This window comes from Thamnophis sirtalis, unplaced genomic scaffold (genome assembly GCF_051295495.1).
Source record: "Thamnophis sirtalis isolate CommonGarterSnake01/CBP01778 unplaced genomic scaffold, rThaSir2_p1.2 scaffold_5, whole genome shotgun sequence".
NCBI lineage: Eukaryota > Metazoa > Chordata > Lepidosauria > Squamata > Natricidae > Thamnophis > Thamnophis sirtalis.
The window spans coordinates 18434141-18457641 of record NW_028261385.1 but is presented as its reverse complement, the minus strand read 5'-3'; the positions used below and the strand labels follow the sequence as shown (position 1 = coordinate 18457641).

Genomic DNA, 23501 nt, shown 5'->3' with positions numbered 1-23501 from the left:
AATAGAATGAGGGTGTACACTAGTTTTGCAATGCAGAGAATATGGACCCAAATGAGGCCTGGTTAATGAAATGTTCATTTCTTCCAAAGGTGATGGTTGTGGGCCACCAGCAGCCAGAAGAGTTGGTGGCAGACAGTGAGAAGGTTGGGGAGGTACATGGGCCAGTCTTGGAGTCTGGGGAAGGCTCAGACGAGTGCTCTGCGTCGGAGGCAGAGATGGAGCCAGGGCCGTCTGAAAGTTATCAGCTGCCTTTGGAGTCAGACATCAGTGGTGCAGAAGAACAGCTGGAGCCTGTTCCCAGTGTGCGCATGTGCAGAGCTGCCAGGAGAAGGAAACAGTTAAGGAACAAGGGCCAATTCGGGAGTAAAGCCACAGGTGAATGGCCCCTCCCATAGGGAATAAAAAGGAGCAAAATGGGAGTGGAGTTTGCAGGAGACAATTAGTCCATTCCATTAGAGTTAAGATCTGTTCCTGATTTCTTCTATTGTCTGCTACAGAGTGGCGTTTGGAAGATATCGGCCTGGCAGTTCTCCAAGCCTGATAAAGGTCTGTAGTTGTGAAATCTTTTGAAAGACTGTTGGCCAGGACTTTGCTGGAGAGGAATTCACTTTAAACTAAATAATCTCTACTGAGAAAGTCCAGTTGCCTTTTGGAAAAAAACACCTTTGGGACAACCATGACCTAGATGATTGAGAATCTCCACAGACAAAATGTTCATTTGTTCTAAGACAGATGCATAGAAAATCACATGGGACCTTCACTCATAACCATTTTTAGTAAATAGGGTGGGGATTTCCTACCCACCAACGGAGTTACCTTGAGGTGTCCTTAGTGCTCTCTGAACTTGGTTGGTTTCTTGCAAACGTTTCATTACCAAACTAGGTAACACCATCAGTACTACTAAGGAATGGGGTTTTTCTCTCACTTTATATTCTAGTAGTTTGCCCTGTTGGTGGGAATGGTTTTGGAGGTTGTTTGGTTGGGCTGTTAGCTTGTTTGGCAGTTCCTTAATTGGGGTATTATTACTTTGAGGAGCTGCCAGCACACACCCCTCCGATATTTCTAAAGAACAAGGCAACCAAATATTTATATATTTATCCATATACATTTATTTCAGTATTATGGACAGTGACAGGTTCTCACAAGATACTCACCTGCTGGAAAGAAAGACTAGCAGGGGTGTTATGAAATAAAACTGGAAATCATTTGCAAGATACCATGTCCATCCAGTACACTGAAAAGCACATAAACAAGGAACATTTTAAAAATAGGCAGCTATATAAATACAGACTCTATGCACAAAGGACATTTTTATTTCTATGTTTTAAGTTGCTCTATGGTACAGTTGTTCATTTTGCAGGATTATGGTGAGAATCAAGGGATATCCTTATAACTATTCCATTTTTAATTTTCAGAAGAAAGGTTGCTAGGTCCGAACTCTGCTTATAAAGGATAATCTATTATTTGGCAGCCCTTTCCCTTAACCAGTGACGTGTGGTGAGGTTTATAGCTGGTGAGGCACTGACGCAGGAGTTTCAATTTTTTTTAGACTTGTGGACTTCAACTCCCAGAATTCCACAGCCAGGCATGTTCAGTTCTGATTTAAAGCAACAAGCATTTTTCCCCCTTGCAAAATAAGTTTTCCTTCATTCTTTTTCTTCTCCCTCCCACTCCTTCCTCCCTCCCTTGCCCCTCTCTCAAACAGACACACGCACACAGAGAAGTCGGATCCCTCTCTCACTCACACTCTCAAACAAACACAAACACAGAAGTTGGATTGGATATATTTTCCAATGGCTTGAAAGCAGCTCCTCTGCCATACCTCCCCTTCCCCTGCTGCCTTCCGATCCAAGCCTTTGATTGCAGGTGGAGGCACGTTGCCTTTTCAAACTTGTAATCAGTGAAGCTGGTTTTATCGAGCCGTGTGTGTGTGTGTGTGTGTGTGTGTGTTTGAAAAGGCAATGTGGCTCTGCATGCAATCAAACTTTTTGAATTCCTCCCCCCTCCCCACACACGCACCTTTTCCAGCTGTTTCAGAGAGGATTTCAACTCTGCTCTTGCCTGCCATCATGAAAAGAAAAAAAATGTAAAAGGAGAAAGGCAAGAGCTCTGAGGTCAGACTGAGCTAGTTGCTCCCAGAGAACTCTAAAAAGCCTCTAAAAATGCTCTCTACAGGAGGCGAGAGAACCACGTGCCTCCTTTGCATAAGGAATTTTTCACCTTTTAACCCTTGCTTAACTCTGCTCAAGTGATCATAAAGGTAGAGTAAAGGAGGCACGTGGTTCTCTCACCTCCTCCTGCAGTTAAGCACTAAGCAGAGTCATCCACTGTGACTCTGGCAGCAACTACCACGGCCTTTTTCCTTTTAAATTTGTTTTTCTTTTTCATGATGACAGTGGTGAGGCCCTGCCTCCCCTGACTGCACATCTCTGCCCTTAACATAGGAATGTCCAACCTTGGCAACTTTAAGATTTGTAGACCTCAATGGGGAATTCGGGAAGCTGAAGGCCACAGGTCTTAAAGTTGCCAAGGTTAGACACCCCTGCCTGAACAGATGATTTCACTATTTGTTTAAAAAGATGATTTAAATCATTTGTTTTTCTTGCAAAGATTAAGCAATATTTCTTAATACTGTAGTTCAAATTACAGATTGAGCCACCCAATTTTTCTTCAGCTTGATTCATAACTTTTCGCTCTGCACATAATCAACATTCAATAGATTTATTTAAAAAAACATCCCCACAGTTAATTTCTAAAGCATATTTCACTATGCATCTTGAGGCATTAGACATGATGGACACATTCAGGGCTAATTCTATGACCTAGATTTACATTATATAAAAGTTGCAGTCATCTGTTCAGCTCCTGACCATCCTATATGTATGAGTGTTGCGCTAATGGCTGATGAGTCACTCACAATTTCTTCTCTTTTCTGCCCACAACCACAATCAAGAGGACTAGAGAAGAAGTTCATGGGAACCAGGACAAATTGTCGGCATTCCATTGTCGAAAACATACCAACTCGGGTCCAGCAATGAAGTTGTTTATCAACAATAAGTTGGTCCACCACATTCTTCTACAATTCTCCACTTCAAGTTTCAAGAACTCCCACAGTGCTCCCCACGGAGTAACGGAATACAACGCAACCAAAAGACACACGGAATACATATGGAGAGGCTGAAGTCTACAAATGCAATGACAATAAAAAGAGTCAACGTATCAAGCATTGTGAGCTCTATAGCTGATTCCCCTTTTGAGAGGTACCTGTGGGATATGATTGACAATAGTCAAGAAGCCTGGTGTGTATTTTTATGAGCACTGCAAAAGAACATAAAACCAGTGGTGGGATTCAAATAATTTAACAACCGGTTCTCTGCCCTAATGACCAGCTGGTTAGGCGTGGCTCAGTGGTCATGTGACTGGTTGGGCTTGGCCAACTCAATGTCAGTCATGTCGATGGGCGCTTCGCTGTTACAATGTACTAAGGGTTAACTGGAGAGGCAGTTTCTGTAAGCAAGGAAATAAAGATTAGGCTAGAAACAACATCAGAATGTTTCCTTCCTGCCTTCCTTACAGGATTAGCCTTGTAAAGTGGAAAGAAAGATTTCTTCCAACAAGGGGTTCTCTGAATTGCTTAGAAAGTTAACCACTGGTGCTCCCAAATAGGTGCGAACTGGCTGAATCCCGCTACTGCATAAAACCAGGTGAACATCAAACTGCATCACTGGAACTGCTATTTTGACTTTTTTTCAACCACTCTTTCAACTTTTTCAACACTCTTTAGCAATAGCAATAGCATTTAGACTTACAGTATATACCACTTCACAGTGCTTTGCAGCCCTCTCTAAGCAGTTTTACAGGGTCAGCCTATTTCCCCCAACAATCTGGGTCCTCGTTTTACCGACCTTGGAAGGATGGAAGGCTGAGTCAACCTTGAGCCTGGTGAGATTCGAACTGCCAAATTGCAGGCAGCCGGCAATCAGCAGAAGTAGCCTGCAGTACTGCACTCTAACCACTGTGCCACCGTGGCTTTAACTTATCTCCATATACCAAAGTGCTTTTATTAATTTAACTTTTTAGATTTAGAATGTGTAAGTTGGTAGGAGGGTGGCCTAGTATGCCATAATGTATCATTGTAATATATGTATGGATTCAAGCAGTGTGGATGGAAATTTGGTCATTTTTCCAAGTACTGTCCAATTTTTTTGGGTGTGGCATCCAATGAGCTGATAACAACTGGAACCAGATCTTGATATTTTGTGAATTTCAATTGTTTGCCTTCTATTCTACTATCCCCTAGTATTGCTAAATCAATTAATTACACTTTCTTCTTTCAACCACAGATATATCTTTTATGAGCTAGAACTTTATCAATATATATTCAGAAATCCCACGGTATTTCAGCCTCCTCCTTTTTTACTATTTTTTCAATTATATTTTGCAAATGAAAATTGTTCTCCCCAGAATTTTCCAAATGTACACACTAATGCACTTGTGCTTCCTTTTTTAACATCCCCAAATCATGTGCGCCATCCGTCAGCACAGCATGCAAATGGAATAAAATGTCCACTTTGTTAGGCAAAAAAACCCACTCCTCTTTAACAAACCATTTCAGAAGAAAAAATTGTAGCTCGTACCGGAGAAATCGATTCCATAAATACTTCAAGGCAATGTAAAAGTTAATGTCTTTTCCTGAGCAATTCACCATCTTCAGAAATGACCAGGAGCTTAATAAGCCACTAGAAGGAAAGAAAATCATATTAAATTTACCACTTTATATTCCAAAGCTTGTTTCTTCCTCATGCTTTCTTATATAACTGTATAGTTGATGAAAATGACACGAAATTAATCACGTGCTATCAGAAAGATCCTCTTGCTTGAAAAGCAAATATTCTGACTTCATAATGCCAGTTTCTCTTTCCCTTCATTGAAAAGTGAAGTTCGCTGTCCTATAACAAGAATATTTGCTGCCTAACAATTGGGAAATTATGCTATGCTACTGTAGGAAGTTAGCCCTCACACCTCTCCCAGGAAAATGAGATATTTTAGGAAATATTAAAAGGACAAAACATTTCCCCTAAAAGGGAGACAGAAACTCACCCCCTCCCTTTTGTCAATGGGCCATTAAGGCCTGGGCCAGTCTATTCTACATAACAAAGATCTACCTCCTTCAGCTCCAGGGTGATGGGTTTCTTTTGAAGGTATTTCGCTTCTCATCCAGAGCTAAAGCAGCTTTTTGGATGAGAAGCAAAATGTCTTCAAAGAAAAACCAGAAAGTCCAGTTGCCCCTTGTGTTGAAAGAAATGTCCTTCTGGGTTCAGCTCCAAGTGGGGAAGAAGACACTGGAGACATGGAGGCTGCTTGGAAAGATGGTTTATTGTTGGACAGGGTCACATGGCTTGAGGCCTGACCAGAAAAGGTGATCACATGTTTCAATGTTGATGGAGAAGAAGAGAAGGAAGGGCTGAGGAAGGTGCTTGCTAGGCTTTTTATACCCTGTTTAGTCCCATCTCTCTGTTTCCTGTTCCTGTGTAAGAAATGTATTCTGATTGGTTGTCAGACTCCCATGGTGCCATGCAGGGGGCTACTCTCTAGGCTGTGATGAGTTTTCAGATGCCATGTGGAGAGTTGAGTAATATCCCTTTCCCCTACAGCTGCAGCGGAGAAGTCTTTATTATGTAAAGTGGGCTAGCCTGGCCTTCTTAATGGCCCATTAACTGGGGATGGGCAGAAAGCTACAGGCAACTATTCTGTCTTTTAAAACATGTTTCTTTCTTTTCACATCCAGAGAAATATTCTGCCTTTTCGATATTTCCTAGGATATTTCATTTTTCTGGGAGAGGGCTGGATGATAACTTCCCACACTTGAAAAAAAAAACTTTGTGATATTTCTTTTTATCTTCATTTACTGCAAGAATAGGTCTACCACGATAGAAGCAGGGTATTTGTGGGAGTTTCTGGTTTTTTTTGCGTGCCGAACCAGCAGTAATGCTAGCGGCAACTCACCCCTGCTTCCCACCAAAGATGGTCCCTATTTTTCTACTTGCATTTTTGTTTTACATGCTTTCGAACTGCTAGGTTGCCAAGAGCTGGGACAAGTAACGGGAGCTCACTCCATTACGCGGCACTAGGGATTCGAACTGCTGAACTGCTGACTGTTCTGATCGACAAGCTCAGCATCTTAGACACTGTGCCACCACGTCCCTTATCCTATGGATACTCTTGGTCAAATTATGTGCAGAGACGTATCCAGAGAGCCAATGAACTGATATTTTAAATAATGAAACTGCATAAGCATATTAAAAAGGTGGACAATTTAAGTCATTAATATACCAGAAAACTTAACCTAACCCTTGTGGAAATTGGATAGAGATTCCCCCCCTCCCCTATTTTACAAATTCATGATTAACTTGTATCATTTAATCAATGGGACCATTGGTACTGATATGTCTTTCTTTGCACACAATGCAAGTTATCTTATTATGAGTTACTAGGATATATTCAGAAATCCCATGGTATTTCAACCTCCTCCTTTTTTTTACTAATTTTTCAATTATATTTTGCAAATGAAAATTGTTCTCCCCAGAATTTTCCGAATGCACCCGCTAATGCACTTAAGTCATTAATATACCAGAAAACTGAACCTAACCCTTGTGGAAATTGGATAGAGATTCTTCCTTTCCCTCCCTGTTCTACAAATTCATGATTAACTTGTATCATTTAATCAATGGGACCATTGGTACTGATACGTCTTTCTTTGCACACAATGCAAGTTATCTTATTATGAGTTACTAGGATATATTCAGAAATCCCATGGTATTTCAACCTCCTCCTTTTTTTTACTAATTTTTCAATTATATTTTGCAAATGAAAATTGTTCTCCCCAGAATTTTCCGAATGCACACGCTAATGCACTTAAGTCATTAATATACCAGAAAACTGACCCTAACCCTTGTGGAAATTTGATAGAGATTCTTCCTTTCCCTCCCTGTTCTACAAATTCATGATTAACTTGTATCATTTAATCAAGGGGAACATTGGTACTGATACGTCTTTCTTTGCACACAATGCAAGTTATCTTGTTATGAGTTACTAGGACACAAACATATCCACACGGGAAATTGAAATGTGTCATAAATAGGTAGGCGTAGGTGTGTGGAAGGGTGGAAATTGCTGCTAATGTTTGACTTACCTAATGATAAAAAATGTGTCAACACCCAAATAAAATGGACCACTTTGAGAATAGATGTAGACAGGGTTTTTTGGTACTTTAGCCTCCCATTCCAGTGGGTTATCTGTAGCAACGCACATAAAAATACAGTACAAGCTCAAATGAAAGATTATATTAACTTTTTTAAAAGTTTATCTTAGAATGTTTTTGTTAAAGATCTATGCCCTGCATTAGTTCTGGGAAGTCGGTAGGGGGGACGGTTGGGGGGAGCTGGGGGGTGGGTGGGGGGAGGGAAGTAAATATTTGTAAAAGTTTCTTTTTTCAAAATTTTCATTAAAAAAAAAGATCCAAAGTAAAAATAAAGTACAGGTGGGGATTTTGGGACAGACGTTTATCAAAACCTTTTTATTTTTAAACTTACAGGGACTTATAGCGCTAATCACAACAATTTTCACAGCATCGAGTGTAATCATTTAAAATCAAAATCAAAATAAATACTATTTATTTTAAGCATTTTAAAAATGTCAGATGTTATCTATCTTTAAGCAGCTGGGTCTGCTTGGAAAAGAAGCCAAATTTGGATGGATTCTTTCTCTGGAGCTTAATGGCCCCTTTGAGAAATAGGAAGATAGAACGTAGAATAATAGGGCTGGAGGGGACCTTGGAAGATAGAACGTAGAATAATAGTGCTGGAGGGGACCTTGGAGGTCTTCTGGTCCAACCTGCTACTGAAGCAGGAAACCCTACACCAGTGTTGGTGAACCTTTTCAGCACTGAGTGCCAAAATGGGGGGGGGGGGGCGTGTGCACCGGAAGAGCATGCATGCGCCAGGAAGATGATTTTCCGGTTTCCAGCACGCGCATGCAGGTCTTCTGATTTCTGGCATGCATGGGTGCATGAATACCACCTGGCCAGTATGCGTGCCGGGAACCAGAATATTATCTTCCCAGCACATGAATGCACACCGGGCCGCTTCTGTCCTGGTTTCTGACCCTCCCATGTGCATGAAGAGCAGCTGGCTGGTGCGCTGGAACCCAGAAGAGCAACAGGCGATGGCTCGCATGCCTGGAGATATGGCTTTGCTTGCCCCTTCTGGCATGTATGCCATAGGTTCGCCATCACAGCCCTATACCATTCCAGACAAATTGTACAATCTCTTCTTAAAAACATCCAGGGATGGAGCATCCGCAACTTTTGGAGGCAAGCCATTCCACTTTTTCAAAGGTATGTCTGTTCATAAAAGATTGACATTTAGTTATAAATCCAAGCTACAGCTTAAAAAGAGAAACCCTGGAACTGCCTGTTTACTGCTGTTTATAAAATCCCAAGCACAAACTCTCATCTGATGTCACCTGAGCTGAAATTGTCTCATATAACAGCACTTTTTGAACGTTGTGTTCTTCTTCTTGTTGCCCCCCCCTTTTTTTTTGGCCTGAAGCAGTTTTTAAGAGTACATGGAAATGGTGGTTACATTGGAATTGGTATGGCCACTTCCACATAGCCAAATAAATCATTGGATTCTGCCCTGTTTTGTTTTTTCAAAAAAGGTAGAGGTATGGTTCAGCTGTATTACTTTGAAATTCTGATATAAATCTTCTTAAAGGCAAAGTTTCCCCTCGCACATATTTGCTAGTCATTCCCGACTCTAGAGGGCGGTGCCCATCTCCGTTTCAAAGCCGAAGAGCCCCGCGCTGTCCAAAGACGTCTCCATAGTTTAGCATGACTAAACACCAAAGGCACACAGAACCCTGTTACCTTCCTACCAAAGATGATCCCTATTTTTCTACTTGCATTTTTTACATGCTAGGTTGGCAGAAGTGGGACAAGTAACAGGAACTCACTCTGTTACGCGGCGTTAGGGATTTGAACCGGCGAACTATTCATTCACCCGCCTAGCTTTCCCGCCTCCTTATCAGGCCCAGGAAAGTGGCACAAAGAGCAGCTGAAATGCATCACTTCAGTGCCCACCAGAAAGCTGCCACTGCCGCTGCCAGCTTTCCCACCCCAAGGCCGCCACCTGCCTGGCTTCTTCGCCCGCTGCCATCGCCCACCTTTACTATCAGCTGAAGGGCAAGCAGCACCGAGCTTCTAGGCGGCGAATCTCCGGTGGCCGCATCCTCCCCAGTGGCGTCGCCGAGGGCTCCCGCTTCTTCTCACACTCCCTCCTCTTCTTCCAACCGGGCAAACAGACCTGCTTCTTCAAGCCCCTCGCCACCATATGTCTACTACACCCAAGGGCCGCCGCTGCAGAGCTAGGCAGGCGACACGTGACCGACTAATCCCGGAGCTGGTGGCATCTTGGCAGGCGAAAGGAGCACCTTAAGACCACACTTCCCAGAAAGCACCAGAAACCAACTGTTTACCGTGCGGAGGCTGTCGCTGCAAAATGCCACCCTTTCCACACAGAGGTTGGAGAATGCTCCCGTTGGCTAACATTAGGTGAATTAATTCCCCTCTCTAATTATTGACTCTAGGCCCTAGAGGTCTTAGGTGACCCCTGTGAAAGGGTCGTTCGACCCCCAAAGGGGTCATGACCCACAGGTTGAGAACCGCTGTGCTAGAGGCACCTCAAGACCATTAGCCAACAAATCACAGCTGATCAACTACAATCCGGAATATTAACTATGAAATAAAACCGCAATTAAGGATAATATTTGTAACCCAGGGTTAAAATGAGGGGCGTGGTCATGGTGGACGTGGTAATGGTGGGCATGGACATGGTGGGCGTTTGACATAGGCTCAACATGCACTTTCCCCCTTATCTTCTTTCTTTCCGCAGTACTCCCCGGCCTCCAGAACACTCTGCTGGCCAAAAATGGGCTGTGTGGACACCCCACAAGGCCTACGTATGGCCTATTTTCAGCCTCCCAGGCCTCCAGAACCACTCCACCGGCACAAAACGCGCGGTGCGGAGGCCCTGGCAGCCCCTTTGATATTTCCAGGCCACTCCCACAGGCCAGATTTAAGCACCCCACAAGCCAGACCCGGCCTGCAGGCCTTGAGTTTGATATCCCTGTCCAAGACCGAAAAGGTTCACCATCACTGCTATAGGTCTTAAAGCAACAATGTCCAAAGCCCAGCCTCACCTGTATGCAGGGGTGGGTTCCGGATTCTTTTACTGCTGGTTCGCTCAGGGATGTGCTTCGGGCGCATGTGTGCTTGGTATGCACTACACATGCACAGTAGTGAAAAAATTGCTTCTGCGCATGTGCAGAAGCAAAAAATAAGATGGCGCCGCCTGTGGCACTGCCGATAGAACTGGTTCGGGGGTGTGGGCGGCCGAGTTACTACCTACTTGGCCGAACCAGTCCGAACCGGTAGGAACCCACCTCTGTCTGTACATGATCTAACACAGTCACTTCATAGCCCTCAGCATCTCCCTTGAATATTTATTAATGCCCCTTGCTTACTATCACAGGGGGATTGAATTTCCTTTAAATGAGAACTAGATTTGCTTTGGCATCTCCGGTTCGTACCTAAATTCTGCCATGCTGTCATTTGGCTTGTATGTCCAGAAATTATCCACAAAAGACTTAATGATCTAAGGCCATTTAGAGCCAAGGAATCCTCCTGAGAAGATTGGGTCATCCAAATAGCTGGAAGATTTTTTTGCAGGGAAAAACACTTCATAATGCAATCCAAGGTACCTAAAATACCAAGACACAAAATGTTAATTGTAGCACAGGTTGTATCCATTCCTCTGCAATGTATGAAAGCATGAATAAACTTAAATGAATAAACTGTATTACTATATTACTATTATTCCTCTATTCCTTCCTTGTATCTACCGGTATGTCTCCCCACTTATGACTATAACCGTGTTGCTTGTATCTTTCAATTTATATTGTTTTTATTTGTTTCCTAGCACAATTTGATAGTTTATTAGTCACATCCGGGTGGTTAGTAGGGCTGGTTTTAGCCCTCCGGAGCATTCAGGAGCCCTCAGGAGGCTTCCCTGAAGGCTCCGGAGGACAAAAAATGACCGTACGAGCAAACCGGAAACTCCGAAGGATTAAAAATGGTCCTACGAGCAAACTCATAGGGTCGTTTTTCATCCTCCGGAGCCTTCAGGGAAACCTCCAGAAGGCACCTGAAGGTTCCGGAGGGCTTAAACCGGCCCTACGAGCAAACCGGAAGTCCGTTTCCGAACTTCCGGTTTGCCCATAGGGCCGTTGTTTTGTGCTCCGGAGGCTTCAGGGAAGCTCCTGAAGCCTCCGGAGGGCCTCCGGAGGGGGCGGGGGAGGCTGTTTTCACCCTCCCCAGGCTCCTATAAAACCTCTGGAGCCTGGGAAGGGCGAAAAAAGGCTTTAAAAAAGGTTGAACTCAGTTTGCCAGCACGCGCATGCGCTCTGGGCAGCTGACAGGGCAACACCTCACATGCCCTGACAAATGGCTCTGCATGCCACCTGGGGCACACGTGCCATAGGTTCGCCATCTCGGGCATAGTCCATAAAGTTGGAAGGTTTATGGTCCTTAAATCATACTTGATATTTTGTCATTTTTATTTCAAAGTACAAAAATCTAGCTGCTCATAACATGGAGACAATGAGCTAATAAACCATGACTACCTTTTTGGAGTTCACCCATAATGCCTTATGCACAATCTTCCTAAATATATATAATTTTTAACAATATATATTAAGACACCTACTTTGTTTTGAACCATCTACCAGTGGCAATATCCCTGATAGGGATTCGCCAGTCTGTGTCGTCTCTGTTTTTGATGTACTAGTATGTTTTTGGGTTGAAGACGTGCTGCCATAATTTGCATCTGAAGGCTGTTCGTTGTCCTTAGCTTTCCTCCAGAGATCAGCATTGTACATAGTTCCAGCAACTGGCAGAATGATGAATAAAATACTAATAAACCTAGGGAAAACAGAAGTTCATTACTGTGGAAGTCTTGATGCTTTGAGGCAATGGTTGGAATATCCTTTTTGACACAGGTTTACATCTGGACACCCAGTACTTACAAGCAAACCCCTGTGAACGCATCAATGGTAGAAAGGCCTTTGGCACATCTGGCCACCGTGTTAAATGAAATGCTTGCGTTGAGAGCAAAGAGGGACGGGAGAGGCAAGAGGAAGGAGGTGGACTTGAATTTAAATATACCTGTCAAGAAAGAACAGCAGTAATAATGTCAGATCAGGAGAAGAGAGTATATGTTGTACTTCAAAATTTTCATTACTTCTGAAAGGACAGACATGGAAACATTTGCTTTCTCGGAGTACAAAGAGTACTTGTGTCTCATCCAGAGGGTTTTTATTGCATTTCTATTTGAAAAGTGGAAAACTCATGAGTTCTTTTTTTTTTTTTTTAGATAAAAGAATCACTCACTTTTTTTTTCCTCCTGTTTTTAATCACCTGTTTCAGGGAGAGAAAAAAGAAAGACAGCCTGGTGCCCTCCAGTTTTATCGTGCGTCAATTCTCACAAGCTCCCAACCCGAGGGCATCCACTGTGTGTATGTGTGTGTGTGTGTTAAAAAAAAATCAAGATGGCTAAAATATCGGCATATCTTAAAGACCATTCAAATGAGAGATATAAACGAGACTGGAAAAAATGGATTGACTATATACAAAACAAATACGGGACTAAGAAATTCCAGATAGCCTATGCTTAAGATCAGGAATGATTTAAACTGTTCAAAGTTAGTGTAGCAGGAAGAAGCTAAGATCAATGTAGAGATGTTATTAACCTCTTTTTTCTTATTTCTTTTTTCTCAATATATTTTAGACTGTGTTTGTTAAAAATCTATAACGTGTACGGGCTCTGGGAAGTCGGGGGGGGGAGGGAGGTGGGGTGTTGGGGGGGAGGGTGGGGGGAGGGAGGGATATATACTATGTGTTAGATTTCAATGTAATGCGACTTCACATGTATACTGTTTCTCTTTAATTTCTCTGTAAAAATAGGACAAGTTGAGTACATTGACATATAGTGGAAATACACCAAGGGGAGGAGGAGTGGGATAGAAGAAAGAGGGGTAGAGAGGGCGGGAGAGAGGATGGAACGGAGGGTGAGAAGGAAGGGAGGGAGTGGATCGGGAGAGAGGAGTGGTAGAGGGGGAGGGAAAGTAAAGTAGAGGGGAATGATGGAGGGAAGATAGAAAGTTGGAGGAGGGCGGAAGAAAGAGGTGTATGGAGAGTGGAAGAGGTATATTGGGTTTCTATTTTGGGGGGTATTGTTGACAAGAGGAATTGCTGTGATTATTGTTTAATGTTGTATGGCCCCGGCTATGCACAGTATATATGTGAGTGTATGAAAATGAAAAGATGGAAAATGAAACATTTTCAAGAGGGGGGAAAAAAAATCAAGATGGTTATTACAATTCGTACCCAACCCACCCTTCCTTACGTGTGTCTGGATACATGAGAGAGATGGCCTATTTCAAGGTTTAAAGGTTTCCCCCTGTCCAGTCATGGCCGAGTCAAGGGAGCAGTGTTCAGTTCTGATTCTCAGCCGAGGGAGCCTGCCTTTTCTTGAGAGCCACTTTTCTCATCATGTGGCCAGTTTAAAAATATAGACTGCAGTAAGCTTTCTTGACAAACCCTATTTATCTATTCATTGACATATAGTGGAAATACACCAAGGGGAGGAGGAGTGGGATAGAAGAAAGAGGGGTAGAGAGGGCGGGAGAGAGGATGGGATGCTTTCAAACCGCTAGGGTGGCAGTTGGCTTCTTCAGCGTTGACAGGATAGATCAGGGATGGTGAACCTTTTCGGCACCAAGTGCCGAAAAGGGAGTACATGCAACCCAGAGGAGAAGCTGCCCAGTGGGCATGCGCATGCCAGGAAATAAACTTCCAGTTTCCAGTGTGCGCATGCTCACCGGCCAGCTAGTCTTCTGGTTACTGGGGCGCATGCATGCGTGACGATCAGCTGGCTGGTCCACATGCACAAGCTGGAAACCGTAAGATGAGCTCTTCCTGATTCTGGCACAGCCAGCTGATTGTCAAGCGTGCATGTGCTCAAGAAATCCGGAAGTGGAATGGGCGATGCCGTACATGCCAGGCAACATGGCTCTGCGTACCACTTTGGGCATGCATGCCATAAGCTTGCCATCATGGGGATATAGATCCTTCCATTCCTCACTATCCTACCAGAGCTGAAGAAGCTTTTTGGATGAGAAGCAAAACATCTTCAAAAGAAAAAATAAGAAAGTCCAGTTGCCTCCTGAAAAAAGCACCTTTGGGACAAAGCTATCGTTTTCCCAGTAGTAGTCAGGGATGGGTTCCTGCCAGTTCTAACCTCTTCTATAGAAGAGGTTCCACAAATCAACAGTGCTCTTTAGAACCGGTTCCAGTTCCTTCCCCCCGCCCGTCCGCACATCATCAAGATGAAGAGTGAGTGGAGGAATTCTGGGAGTTGAAGTCCACAAGTCTTAAAGCTGTCAAGTTTGAACACCCCTGGGGTTTTTTTTTCTAAAGGGTTAGGGGTGCAAGGATCTTGTAACTTGATAGCTTTAAGACTTGCACACTTCAATGCCAGAGTTCCTGAGCCAACATTTTGGTTGCTAAGCAAGAGCGTTGTTAAGTGAGTTTCACCACATTTTACAAGTTGGCCATGCCCACCCAGTCACATGGCTGGTAAGCCACTCCCACAGAGCAGGCCACACATACAGAAGAGGTTCCAAAAAACTTTGAAACCCACCACTGGTAGTAGTGCATGGCTGTGAGCGCTGTGTCATAAGGCCAAAGAATGGATGCTTTCGAATTGTGGGGCTGGAGCAGACTCTTGAAACCCTTGGACCTTAAGCAGATCAAATCAAACAATTCTAAATGAAATAAATCCTGACTGTTCTTTGAAAAGACCAATGCTGAAGCTCAAATACTTTGGCCACCTTGTTGAAAGAAATGTCCTTCTGGGTTCAGCTCCAAGTGGGGAAGAAGACACTGGAGACATGGAGGCTGCTTGGAAAGATGGTTTACTGTTGGACAGGGCCACATGGCTTGAGCCCTGAACAGAAAAGGTGATCACATGTTTCAATGTTGATGGAGAAGAAGAGAGAAGGGCTGAGGAAGGGGCTTGCTAGGCTTTTTATACCCTGTTCAGTCCCACCTCTCTGTTTCCTGTTCCTGTGTAAGAAATGTATTCTGACTGGTTGTCAGACACCCATGGTGCCATGCAGGGGGCTACTCTCTAGGCTGTGATGAGTTCTCAGATGCCTTGTGGTCAGTTGAGTAATATCCCTTCCCCCTACAGCTGCAGTGAGGAGAAGTCTTTATTATGTAAAGTGGGCTAGCCTGGCCATCTTAATGGCCCATTAGCTGGTGATGGGCAGAAAGCTATAGGCAACTATTCTGTCTTTTAAAACATGTTTCTTTTCACATCCAGAGAAATATTCTGCCTTTTCAATATTTCCTAGATATTTCATTTTTCTGGGAGAGGGCTGGATAATAACTTCCCACAACCTAACGAGAAGAGAGGACATTTTGGAAAAGACTCTGAATGATTGAAGGCAAAAGGAGAAGGAGATGGCACAATATGAGATGTTCAGACGGTCACCAATGCAATAGATATGAATTTGGAGAAACTCCAAGAGACAGTGGAAGACAGGGGAGCCTGATGTGCTATGAAATTGCAAAGAGTTGGACACAACTTAGTTGATGTTGATCTCTGTATCACATAGCACTTAAAAAGCTTCATAGCAGTAGGCATGCATCTGTCCCTTTTAAAATGAAAAATACTCAGAATCATTTTGGCATTCTTGTTAGCTTTGGCAGAAGAAGATCTAATTTATTTCTCCCAAGCTCTAGAGGCTTGGGGGCGGGGGGGGGGGGAAACCACACTAAACTCTTTAAAAGGATTACACTTGCCTTTTGTGTGGCAAATATCCCCAACTATCCTGGCAAGGCCCAGAGAAACAAATTAGTGAAGTAAGGGACAAGCAACATTGAATTTACATTTACATTTAATTAATGAATTAAACATGGTTAACATAATACCCCGTAGTAATGAATATTCTGTGTTTTAGTAAATTATTAGGTGATTTAAGATGAACTATAATCAGTTGGTGAAAAGGTAGGGGCTTGGATAAAAGAGATAATGTTATGTTGGGAGGATGAAAGGATCAAAATGAAAAGCCGTTGATGTAATATTTGATTTTTATTTTTGCAACAAGTTTTCCTGGGACATATAATTGATTTAATCTGCAATGTTTAATGTACTGTGTTTGTATAGGGCACAGCCTTTAATTGCACAATGCCAAGCCCCTTGTCTTAATTGTAAATAATTTATTGGTTAGTAATAAATGGACAGGGTATATTTTCAGAATGAATGAAATCTGCGCTATGAGCAAATAAAGAAATTCATATTTTTCCCAGTGACTTACTATTGTTTTTACTGTTCTTTGTAAGCCACAATTCAAAAATTAGGAAAGGAGGAGAGAATTTGAGATTGAGTAAACTAACTTAATTTTTTATTTTGTAAATACACTCAGAACTGAAGCTTTGCAAGTTTGCAAGAACAGTTAGTAGTAGCAGGTCACTACAGGTAGTCCTCAATTTACGACCACAATTGAGTCCAAAATGTATGTTGCTAAGTGAAAAATTTGTTGTGAGTTTTACCCCATTTTATGACTTTTCTTTCGACATTTGTTAAGTGAATCACTGCAGTTGTTAAATTAGCAACATGGTTATTAAGTGAATCAGGTTTTCCCATGGATTTTGCTTGTCAGAAGTTTGCAAAAAGGGATCACATGACTGCGATTGTCGTAAATGTGAGTTGCCAAATTGCCAAGCATCTGAATGTAAATCACATGATCACGGGGATGGGGGCAACGGTCGTAAGTATGAAAAACGGCCATAAGTCACTTTTTTTCAGTGCTGTTGTAACTCCAAACGGTCACTAAGCCGGGAACTGTTGTAAGTCGAGAACTACCTGTAGTAAGCTACCATGCATATATGTGTAGGGAATGAGCACAGAATAGTCCTTCAAGAATTATTTTCTCATCTGAAAGATTTATATAAATACCAAGGGCCAAAATAAATATAATCCATTTACCCAATGTGGCTAATGCTGTAATTTCCTCTTCTTGGCAGGAATCAGGAACACAGATTCCATTATAGTAGTCAATTCTTCCCTAGGAGAATAATGGTTTTAACCCCGTTATTGAAGGATCTGGCAAAAACAGTCACATTAAGTGGATACTCAAAATGCACTGACTTCAACGGGGCCCAATGAGAAATCCTATGTTTATAAGTCTATCAAAGGAGCCATCAGATTAATGCAAGGGGGTGAGATTTTGGAAACAAAAAAGGGCTCCAGTTAGAGGAGGGATGTCAAACTCAAGGCCTGGGGGCCGGATCTGGCCCACAGGATAGTTAGATTTGGCCCGCGGGGCCGCCCTGTAAAATGCAAAGAACCTGCCCATGGAGGGACACAGGTAGCCCTCCCAAGCTCCATTTTGACTGGCAGAGGGTTGCAGGAGGCCGTGGCAGCTGAAAACGGTGCTCGGGAGACTGTTTTTGCTGGTGGAACGCTCGGGCCACCACAGGCTCCTCAAGCTGGCCATGCCCACCCTGCCACACCCACCCCAGCCCCCTGAGGTCAAATACAATCCTGATGCAGCCCTCCATGAAACTGAGTTTAACACACCTGAGTTAGAGCAACAGACAAGAGACCATATGCTATAGGTCTGTGATGGTGAACCTATGGCATGCGTGCCACAGTTGGCAAGCAGAGCCATTTCTTAGGGCACACAAGGCGATGCCCTGTCAGCTCCAGCACGCATGCACGTGCTGGCCAGTTGATTTCGGCCTTCATTTTTGGCCATTGTTCGCCCTCCAGAGGCTTCAGGAAAACCTCTTGAAGTCTCCGGAGGGTGAAAAACGGCCTTACGGGCAACCTGAAAGTCGGAAAACGGGCCGTTTCCTGCCTCCTGAGGGCCCGTGGGGGGGCAGGGGAGCCCGTTTTCACCCTCCCCAGGCTCCTAGAAAGCCTCTGGAGCCTGGGGAGGGCGAAAAAAGGGTCCACTGTATCATCGTGCGCCAAAAGCAGGGTGGTGGTGGTTACGCACGCATGCAGGGGGCCGTGCGTGCATGTGTGTGGGGAGGGAATGCGCACGCACGACCCGCCCGCGCTCCCCCTGCTTTTGGTACACAATGGCAAAAAGGTGAGCCATCACTGCTATAGGTAGTCCTCAACTTATGAACACAATAGCAACCAGTCTTACAATGTTTTTCCCATAGTTGTTAAGCAAGACTTTACATAACCATGGCTTGTGTCCTTCTCTGCCAGCTTCCCCACTGACTTTGCTTGCCAGAAGACATCTGGGAAGGACACCAATGATGATCATGTGACTGTAGAACATAGCAACCATTTTGAATGCATAACGGCTGCCAAGCATCGAAATCATGACCGTATAACCACAGGGATGCTGCAACAGTCATAAGTGCGAGGCCTGTTTGTAAGTTACTTTTTTCGGTGCTGTCGTAACTCTGAGCTGCCACTAAATGAATGTTTGTAAACGGAGAACTATCTGCATTGCCTGCTTCCTAGAGCTGAGAGAGAATGATGGTCCAAGATCACTCAACTGACGGTGCCTAAAGGCTGGACATGATCTCCATGTTTCTAGCTTGGTGGAGAGTTTGCACTACCATCATCAATATGGCATAATTTTTATTATAGGTTCAGGCCAAACTTACTTGTTGCAATTGAAGTTTGCAATATTGTCCACGGAATTTTCCGGAAGGAGCCTCTGCCGAAATGCATTCAGTGTAAGATCCCAACCTGTCCACATTTCCGTTTAGGATGTTGCTGCTGTATTTCCCAACTGAATCATACACTGCGATATCAAAGCAAAGAGGCTGAATTATAGAACATCTCTACCAGTGGTGGGTTTTAAATTTTTTTAGAACCTCTTCTGTAGGTGTGACCTGCTTTGTGGGAGTGGCTTGCCAGCCATGTGACTGGGTGGGAGTGGCTTGCCAGACATGTGACCAAGTGAGAGTGGCTTGCCAGACATGTGACTGGGTGGGCATGGCCAACTTGTAAAATGTGGTGAAACTCACTTAACAACGCTCTTGCTTACCAACCAAAATATTGGCTCAGGAACTCTGGCATTGAAGTGTGCATGTATTAAAGCTGTCAAGTTACAAGACCCTTGCACCCCTAACCCTTTAGAAAAAAAACCCCAGGGGTGTTCAAACTTGACATCTTGTAAACTTGTGGACTTCAACTCCCAGAATTCCTCCTCTTGCTCTTCATCTTGATGATGTGCGGACAGGCATGGGGAGGGAGCTGGAACCGGTTCTAAACGGCACTGTAGATTTGTGGAACTTCTTCTATAGAAGAGGTTAGAACTGGCAGGAATCCATCCCTGATCTCTATCCTCAAACTGACTTCAGCAGAAAAGGTTAACTTTTACATTCTAAGCAGTTGCTTGTTCTTCCGAATAATCTGAGCTGGAAGGCCATTACCAACACCAATACAGGAATACTTGGGCCATCTTGTCTATGGAGATTCTCAGTCATCCAGGTCATGGTTGTCCCAAAGGTGCTTTTTCAAAAAGTAATTGGACTTTGTTTTTCCATGAAGACATGGCACTTCTCATCCAAAAGCTTCTTCAGTTCTGAACTGAAAAAAGGTGCTTTTTCAGAAGGCAACTGGACTCTTGAACTGAACTGAAGAAGCTTCTTGGATGAGAAGCAAAATGTCTTCAAGGGAAAACAAAGTCCAGTTGCTTTTTGAAAAGACACCTTTCAGTTTACATTTTGTAGATTATCATACTTACATTTGAAAACCATCTCTCTTTTAATACAGATATTCATAGTCTTTTTTCCTCTAATTCCTACCCAATGTCTTTAGCCATTCATAAAAACTGTTCCATATCTGGTAGTATTCCGAGTCTTCTTTGTCTTTAGTTTTAAAAGTTAGCCTATCCATTTCAGCACATTCTAAAATTTTCTGAACTACTTCCTCACCTGACGATGTGTTTTCATTTTTCCAGTATTTGGCAAATATAATCCTTGCTGCTGTCAGTATATGTAAGTCTAAATATGTGGTCCCTTTATCATAACCCTCGGGTGTTATTCCCAACATATATAATTCCGGCTTCGAATCTATATTTTGTTTAGATATCTCTTCCAGCCAATTATGTAGTTTCTCCCAATATTTTCTTGCTTTGTTGCATGTCCACCACATGTGGTAGTATGTGCCTGGGGACTGATTGCATTTCCATCATTCTGTAAACAGGTTACTAAACATTTTTGCTAGTCTTCATATTGTTTTTCTTTGAAGACATTTCACTTCTCATCCAAAAGCTTCTTCCGTTCTGAACTGAAAAAAAGTGCTTTTCCAAAAGGCAACTGGACTCTCCAAGGAAAAACAAACTCCAGTTGCCATTTGAAAATGCACCTTTCGGTTGGGCCCTCTCATAAACAGTTAACAAATACATACAAATTTACAATCAAATGACTGAATCTTTGATTGCACCATCTTTCCAACTTTGAACAGTAAACGTGATTTGAAACTTGGTGCTTCCTAAATGCATAAGCCTTTATTTAGGGATATGTTTCAACTTTCCACCTTTTAGAATAAAAATTCAAAAGTACATCCACATTGTTAAGCCATATTGATGTTTCTAAGACCATATTATCAAGCACATAGATTTTGACCTAAAATAGGGCAATAATAGTAGGACAAATTCACAATTATGTGTCTCCTTACAATATAGTAAAAGCTAACCTTTCAAAATTCTTCTCTGAGGTGTCCAGTAAACATGAAAAAGAATCTTTAATTCAAGTTGTCTCATCTCAGAATGTTTAATAATATCCTGCATAAATATTAAGACTCTTACTCACTGATTTGCTAATATGCAATTTAATCCATCTCTAATTATTGCAAATAAATAATACTTCATTTATTAAAAATACTATATAACATTAGAATAACACAAAATCCATTACAAAACTGATAAAAATTGAGATGATGTTGAAAAGCCTTTTTATAAAAGATAAACAATTCTATATAGAATAGAATATAAAGATGTAATATCATTGGATGATTTAAGGATGATGTAATAAAATGTCATAATATAAAGTTACTTCAGATTTAATATGCCTTATGTTGAAAGGATGTAATAATAGCTAGACTTAATGGATGTTTAATAATTATAACAATTTGTATACATGTATATTAGATTGATGATACTAATAATGGGAAAAAAACATGGAATCGAAAATTATTAGAGAATGTTATCAATGCTAAAATGATAGAATGACTTAGAATAGGAGAAAGCATAACAACAATGTATACAAAGATATTTTGATTGTCAATATGTGAATTTTGATAAAATTCAAGTGAGGACTATGGGAAGGACACAGAAAGACCTTGTAACCAATCGACACACTGCGTGTAGTTGAAGAGGCTTTTATGTTATATGTGCTGTGTGTTTGTGTTTGTCTGAAAATAAATTTATTTAAAAAATCTGATAAAAATTTAGCACTAATAAGGGAAAACCCATCTTCACAATCTAAGGAAGACCGGAGAGAAATGGCCTCCACATCAAGGTAATTCAAAATTAATTTGGGTGTGTGGGGAAACCTCAATTATTTGAAGTAACCTCAAACCTCAATTATTTGAAGCAACCTTTTTGGTATTTTTTAAACTTTTATCGGTAGACAACTTGTGACATTAAAAATGCTAACATCTTTGGCGGGGGTTTTTCTCCAAAGATTTGCCAGATATTCCACTGCCGAGAACCTGGAAAAGCTGAGAATAATATTTCTGTCCTCTGCAGCCCTGTGATTTATCTTCAGAAAGGAAGTTTGTAATATATCATGGGTCGCCTGGTGAGAGACTCTAAACTCTAACCTTAAAATTAATTGCAAGACAATGGAAGAGTTTTGTTCTGTCGGTAGTGGATAAATATTTCAAGCCAACAAATAGTCTTAAGTCGAACATTGTAAACTTATTATTACTTCTACTTACTTTTGATTGCATATGGTTTGGGTTTTTCTGCATTCAGGTCAGACAGGAATTCAGTGACGTCTTCCCAACATTCATGAGTTATGTTTATTGCAGGAGAAGTTGAAATCAGGAAAGAAAACAGGAAGAGTTTGAGGAGGTAGGTCACCATTTGCCCACTCCTCATGTTTATCTCTAGGTCCCTTCTGCCTTTTGGATGTGTGGCAAACGGTTCTTAAGGGCTGTATTGTAATCACTAGCTTTGGAGGTAGAAAGACAACGTAATCTCCACCAGATAATTAGAAATGCTCAGTGCTCTTTGAAAACACCAGCAGCACAATGGAAATTGTAGCAGCGTGAAAAACCTATTTCTGCTCCAGGATTGTTTTATTTGCATGTTTGGCCCATTTTCTCTTGAACCACCTGCTGCCATTCGTTCCAGAGATCAAACTGCTTGTTGTTTGCCCTTTTGATGGTGTTTCCATCGCAGCTTTGTATACATGTGTTCTTTTTGGGAGACGGTTTACGGAAAAGGTTGTTCTGTCAGGATATTCTAGGATAGTTGTGTACAACTGAATTCTTTTGCGCTTAATTGTACTATCGGCCAAATGATGAATGAGATTAAGTGCGGCATTCTGTTTCTCAAAGTACAAATTGATTGGCACTTACTGGTGAAAACTCCGGGAACTTTAGTGCTTCAGATCAGTGGTGGGTTCTGGATTCTGTCGCAACCGGTACGCTGCGACAGGGCCAGGCATGCATCATGTGCACACGCGCTGTGCACGCATGCACACCCACCACCCTGCGATCCTCCAGCTGATCAGCGGAGTGTCACGCAGGCGCCATATGCTGCGTGCATGTGTGCAAATGGCCCAGTTGGCTCAAATACAGGTAAGGAACGCGGACAGGCCCTGGGTGGGCTGGTTTACTGACAAAAGGGCAAACGACAAAACTGCGCCCGACTAAACCGCGGTGACAAAACTGCATGTTCTAAAGCGCTCCGACGAATGAGAGCTGAATCGCGCCGACAACAGCGCGCCAACAGTGCGGCGACAGAAGCGCTCTGTAAAACTAAACCTAACCCTAACCCTAACCCTAAACGTAACGCTAACCCTAACCCTAAACGTAACGCTAACCCTAACCCTAAACGTAACGCTAACCCTAACCCTAAATGTAACTCTAAACATAACGCTAAACCTAACCCTAAACCTAACCCTTACCTTAAGTTAAATCGGCTTTCTGTCGCTGCACTGTTGTAAAGCGCCCTTCTGTCTCCACGCTGTTGTCGCCGCGCTGTTGTCGGCATGTTGATGATGTTGCAGTTTTACCGACACAATTTTGTCAGTGCGCTTTTGTCGTGCACGCTTTTGTCGTGTCACGGGGTGGGCCCTCCAAAGCACTATTCCGGTATGGTGCCTGCTGCTCCCA

The 23501-nt window shown here is 42.7% G+C and overlaps 1 protein-coding gene across 1 annotated transcript in view; it reads right to left on the bottom strand.

Moving 5' to 3' along the window:
• Nucleotides 1–23066, bottom strand: part of LOC106555269 (O-acyltransferase like protein) — a 35541-nt gene extending 12475 nt beyond the window's left edge. The window contains exons 1-10 of the mRNA XM_087715370.1: nt 22098–23066; nt 18812–18951; nt 17169–17247; nt 12142–12280; nt 11823–12037; nt 10648–10818; nt 7193–7295; nt 4638–4739; nt 3019–3184; nt 1155–1234 (exon numbers count right to left, since the gene is read on the bottom strand). Coding sequence (XP_087571496.1) covers nt 1155–1234; nt 3019–3184; nt 4638–4739; nt 7193–7295; nt 10648–10818; nt 11823–12037; nt 12142–12280; nt 17169–17247; nt 18812–18951; nt 22098–22260 — 1358 coding nt within the window. The 5' untranslated portion in view covers nt 22261–23066. The remainder of the gene's footprint in view (nt 1–1154; nt 1235–3018; nt 3185–4637; nt 4740–7192; nt 7296–10647; nt 10819–11822; nt 12038–12141; nt 12281–17168; nt 17248–18811; nt 18952–22097) is intronic.
• Nucleotides 23067–23501: the final 435 nt, after the last annotated feature.